This window comes from Pelobates fuscus, chromosome 5 (genome assembly GCF_036172605.1).
Source record: "Pelobates fuscus isolate aPelFus1 chromosome 5, aPelFus1.pri, whole genome shotgun sequence".
Taxonomy (NCBI): domain Eukaryota; kingdom Metazoa; phylum Chordata; class Amphibia; order Anura; family Pelobatidae; genus Pelobates; species Pelobates fuscus.
In genome coordinates, this window is record NC_086321.1 from 209656932 (window position 1) to 209662931 (window position 6000).

Here is a 6000-nt window from a genome sequence, read left to right on the forward strand (position 1 = left end):
CAATATAGAACTTCTTGACATTTTCTTCCACCTTGTGGTGGAATACCACAACGTGTGGTGCAACTTAGCAAGTTTATAAATGTGCTGAGAATGAAAGATACTCTATTATCCCGTAAAGCTCTTCAGCAAACCATACTATGATAATATTAGTATAATACTATGTATATGCCTATTTGACTAATAGTCGTATAGAGTTGAAAAACAGGACAAATATGAAAAGAAAAACAAAAATCATTATTTATTTTTTTCTATGATACTCTGCACACATTTGTGAATCTGAATAAGACTTCCCCAAGATATATTCTTTTCCTGAGTTTGGAAACACCTCTTATGTTTAGGATTTTCATCTTTGTTTGGCAGATGTGGAGCCAGTATTAGAAGATTCTCATTATTATTTCTGAGGTACTTTTTCTTTTCAATTTCATGTGCAGGATTTCTAACTTTAATACTGATTAAAAAAAAAAAAAACAAGATAACAGAACATACTAACCACAGTATTTCTAAAAGGCAGATAACCTAAGTTTTATTAGAGCAGGATTGTCATTTTGTTTGTATACCCGGGACATGCATTTCTCAGTAGTGGTGTTGTCGTAGAGACCAAAATTCATACAAAATATAGAATAAGGAGTAGTGCACACACATGAATACAGGGCTACTTAAAATCACCTATCTCAAAACACAAGTATGGAGATTAAGTTGCACCATATGGCCATTTTAAGCCCACCACTATGCCACAATACCCCAATATTGATAGGTGCAACACTAATTTTAACATGGGAGACAAATTATATAGTGCTAGTTGTAAATGAACTAAAGCGTATTTAATTAATCTGTTGTAAGAGCACTGTGAATATATATAATGCAAAATGAATGTGATAAAAACACAAGTAAAAAATTGCAGTGTCTAAACTAAACAATTAAAGTGTAGTGCTTTGGTGTATGTAATATATCTGCTCTATATCAAATACAAATTATTATTAAAGTGACATTGCTATCCAAAACCTATTACATTTTTTTAATACATGTGGTCAGTTCAAAAGGGGCATTTGAAGCTGGGGGCCATAGGTCCAGAATGCAATGTACCTGCATGAAAATGGAAAATTCTTGTATAAAAAAATAAAATAAAAACATATGCAAAGTACTTTCATTTCATTTTTAAGGTTGCCACAAAATGTATATCTCTATATGTTTCAGTTATGCAAATGAAAAATTCAGGCATACATTTCCTATGCTGTAGGCAATTACATGACAAGATAGGCATGTGCCCATTGTAGTAGGAAAATATATCTAGGGATGGATTCCACCACTGTATTTATCCACGAGACTGAACGTTAGGTAAGATAGTTGTCATTGGAGACACAGCTCACTTCAGTTTGCTGCACACTGACTCGTTGTGACATGTGGTGCCACAATAGGATACCATACCATGGAGTATATCATCTCTGTGATCAACAGATGATGAAGGATAGAGCAGGATAGCTGTATGAGAAAAAGTGGGGAGGGAACAGCGCTACAGTACTGATCACAAGGGGGGATAGAGATGCACACCTGAGAGGAAGGGTAACCCTCAAACCCTTCAGAGGATGGAGAGAACAAAAAACAACAAATACAGGGTGCGCTGGATAAAATAAACTAAACGAAAAATGGAAACACGAAAAGGAAAGTCTCTATAGGTACAGTGTAGACCTTGAGTAACTGTTCTTCTAGTCTTGCTTTGGAATCTCAGTGGTCGAATATGGAATACAAAAGCAGAGAAGGGGAGACCAATAGTACAGAACCGTAATGCTGAAAGAATCACGAACAACACAGACGTGGAGAAGTGCCAACTTACAATTTTTAGAGCTAAGCCCAGCTCTAGGTAAAACAGCATACAGTGGTATTTGATACTCCCCACATGTAGGATATTACTGGCCAATTGGAGGTGTCTCCACACGATTCTTTCAAATTTCTGAGACAGTCGTCAGCATATAAAATATATAAAAGAGGGAAAAACCCAATGGTGCAATAACTTAGGTAATATTGCAACAACAGACAACACTGAGGTCCTAAGAGTGCCAACTTACAATTTGAGGAGCTATGACCAGCTCTAAGTAAAACAGCATACAGTGGTATTTAAACTCCCCACGTGTAGGATATTCCTCTAGTGATGCTTGCAGTGCCGGTCTTATGAAAATAAAATCACAAGAGAGGGCCCATAGTGTTTTCCATATGTAAAATGACACAGAAATAAAAAGAAACGTACTTACAATGTTCAGAGCAGACACACTGCTCTATGAACCAAGCGTAGGTGGAATAATCCCCACCAGGGATTTCTTTTGCAGCACTGGATCTTCTTCGAGTGTAGAGTCTACACTTGAAAAAGCCTATTGTTTGGCGAAACGCGTTGTGTATTTTTACTTCGTTTTATATTAAAGTATTTTGAAACTACCTTTTACCTTGGGTTAGTTCATTTACTTTATATGTTGCTGTTTTATCCTGGCTGATTTTTATCATCATTTTTAACAAGATCCAGTGCTGCAAAAGAAATCCCTGGTGCGGATTGCCCAGTAATATCCTACATGTGGGGAGTATCAAATACCACTGTATGCTGTTTTACCTAGAGCTGGGCTTAGCTCTAAAAATTGTAAGTTGGCACTTCTCCACGTCTGTGTTGTTCGTGATTCTTTCAGCATTACGGTTTTGCACTATTGGTCTCCCCTTCTCTGCTTTTGTATTCCATATTCGACCACTTAGATTCCAAAGCAAGACTAGAAGAACAGTTACTCAAGGTCTACACTGTACCTATAGAGACTTTCCTTTTCGTGTTTCCATTTTTCGTTTAGTTTATTTTATCCAGCGCACCCTGTATTTGTTGTTTTTTATAGAGCAGGATAGACCTGCTGCAAAACTGTTTACACACATTTCGAATTCTCCAAACACTCCAGGTATAGTAGCTTATAGAGAATTCCCAGGGCCTTATTGATTTAACTGGTAGATAGAGTGGTGGTTCAGCTTTGTCCACTTTCCACCCAGTGCTTTTTTAGGGATGGTTTTGTGTACTTTCAGGTCGTTCCTTTTCACTTTTCAATCCAACATAGATAAAATGAATGTGGAGAGCTCTGACCATAAATGCTCCTTTGATGCTGGTGACCAATTAGTCAGGAAAAGTAGATCAGGTGCCTCCTGGTAAATATTATGTCAGGAATATGTGTATTACTATATTCATACATATATGTTATTTAACCCCTTAAGGACACATGACATGTGTGACATGTCATGATTCCCTTTTATTCCAGAAGTTTGGTCCTTAAGGGGTTAAATAGTTTTAAAATATTGAGCAACTTACAAATTAATACAATAGAACGTACTTACAAGTTTTTTTTATGTTCTGCCAATAAATGTAAGGTTTTCTGGTAGATCATCATTAAGGCGTCTTCTTCATCACACATAAAGAGTATATTCTGCTAGTGAAACATTTTATTTCTAAATTGTTTTAGCAACATCCAGGATTCATGCAAATTCATCATTTCTACATAATGGTGTCCGTTAGTTGTTTATCTTTCAAAGCTATTCTCAACACTAAGTGGCTTCTAAAAAAGAACAATTTTACAACAAAAACATAAATTATATGTATAACTGCAGAGACAGATATACCCAAGATAACTGTGGGAGTTTTCTGACACTGGTAGATTCTTCAAGTGGTAAATAAGTATGCCATATAATTCATATATAAAATATTCATAGCATCAATAATAGTTGGCTGAACACATACAATGAATCTTATTATATATGCCATCCGCTGAAAAAATATAAATCTCTGTAATTACTCTACATACCAGGCACAATACAATATCCCTCAATTTACTGCAAATAAAAATAACAATTAGTACTGTCTATTCATTTGTGATAACACTCGTTCATTTGTTAATCTACAGCTGTACTTGGAAGATTTTAAAACACATTAGGAGATAAAAAAACTATAGAGAATTATTTAAATGGGATAGATCCTTTGTAGCGTACCACTCCATAATGCATCCATTGATCCCACTTGAAACCCTCTAATGCTAACACAGCTTTTTAATACATGTATAGTGCTCTCTTTTATAATAAATGAATAAGTAAATCTTGGCTACTGATGTTTTCTCTTTGTTCCTTAGGTGTCCTCATCTCACAGCAGAATGATGCCAGCTCTGCCCCAGTACTTGGCAGCTCTCCTGCCAGAGAATTAGAGTCAGTGCCTGACATTAGAAATGATGAGGAAGATGGCATACAAGAGGAACCATTAACTATTTCAGAGCAGGTGTATAACCCCAGCGCTAGCTTGTTACCCACCCCAGTAGATGAAGGAGTTGAAATGCTCTTTAACAGCCCCATTAGGGCAGAACACGATAGAGATGATACGGATTCTTTTGAGGAGCTAGAGGCAGATGAACATGCATTTCTGATTGCAGAGGAGGAAGAGATGAAGGAAGCAAGGAAAGCACTGAGTTTGAGCTACAATTTCCTCATGGGGAACATGCAGCTGAATGCATTTCTGAAGAGCTTTTCTCGACTGATAGCGGTGGCTTTGGGGTTACTCCTTGTGCTTCTTCCTTTGATTCTCGTCCTGCTGGAGTCCAACATAGACATTTCTTTCCTCCATGAAATCCGACAGACGCCAGAGTTTGAGCAGTTCCACAATGATTACTACTGTCCTCTTAGAAAGTGGATAGCGTGTAAAATCAGTGCAGCGCTTAACTTCCACAGCTCTTAAACAACAAAAATACTTAACAGCTGAGGGTTATATTCATTATTTCTTTCTGACTATATCATTAATATCTCTAGTAATAATAATAATTACAAAAAACCTTAGGAGCTTTTTGTTCATTTTTCAGGATCCTTAACACTTACATTTTTCTGTACTGATTGAAATAGTACAAACATTTTACCAAAAACAAGGGCGTGCAATGTAAAGTTTATACCTTTTTTTTCCCTTTATACTGTATAGCTGTATAGTTGGAAGTTATGTAGATATTTTTGGTTGTGGATGTTATGTTGATGTGGAATAAACTGCACAGGAAAAACGCTGAAATGTCTATGGCCGTATAAGGAAGATCACTTTTTTTGAATATAAACCTCAGTGCATTATTCCTTTAACCCCTTAGCTGCCAGAGTGGTCTGTAACACATAACAAAATAACGTATGGAGCTGATCTCTCTGGATAGGGAAAGGGTTAACTGATGCCTATACGAGTGACATTTTTGCTGTTTTTATTTTTCTTAACTTTTTATGTGTTCGGATATTTTGGTAAATTTGTAGCAAAGAAATAAGTCTTCATAAATTCTTTAATTGTACAGATTGAAAAGATTAATGCACAAGAGCATGTTGAGATTATTATTATTTTTTATGTATGGCAATATTTTATTTTCTGACCTTTTGGTTTTGTACTATGGTTGTCTTGTTTCTGGACTATTACATGATGTGTGTACAGGTGTAGGAAAATAAGATGAAACAAAAACCCAAATGTATCAACACATATATCGAAGGATAGAGTAAAAATAGATTTGTGAAATGCAATGTTTTTATATTTATTACTTTTTAAAGAAAATATGTTATGACTTAATCCTACCTTATTTGTGATTTCCCACAATGAGCTGCAAATTACCCCCCCATCCCCCCCTTAGTGCCTGGGGGAGACAAAGCAAGGTGTTTGATTAATTTGTGAAATTGGAGAGGCTTCTCTGTAACGAAAGATCTGCATATATTCCTGTTATGATTCTACAGGATTTATGATATAAATGCATAAAGTTGCTCTCGGCATTAAGTTATGACTCCAAGAAAAAAAAAATTATAGGAAGGTTTCGCTCTCATGGAATTCAGAATGAAATAAACTCCTTAATTGCCAAGCCAATTTTCTGGTCTTGGTAATCAAAAAGCTATATTAGTCATCTTAATTAGTATGTACTCCGACTATCTACTGTAAGATATTCAGAATGGTCTAGGAATCATTTTGAAAGGAAAACACTCCCCTAATTACTGACC

General features: G+C 35.9%; 1 protein-coding gene across 1 annotated transcript in view; it reads left to right on the forward strand.

Annotated features, from left to right (window-relative positions):
• Window positions 1-5623, forward strand: part of FRMD3 (FERM domain containing 3) — a 266833-nt gene extending 261210 nt beyond the window's left edge. Inside the window, exon 14 of the mRNA XM_063455005.1 lies at window positions 4137-5623. Within this exon, the coding sequence (XP_063311075.1) occupies window positions 4137-4732 (596 nt within the window). The 3' untranslated portion in view covers window positions 4733-5623. The remainder of the gene's footprint in view (window positions 1-4136) is intronic.
• The last annotated feature ends 377 nt before the right edge of the window (window positions 5624-6000 follow it).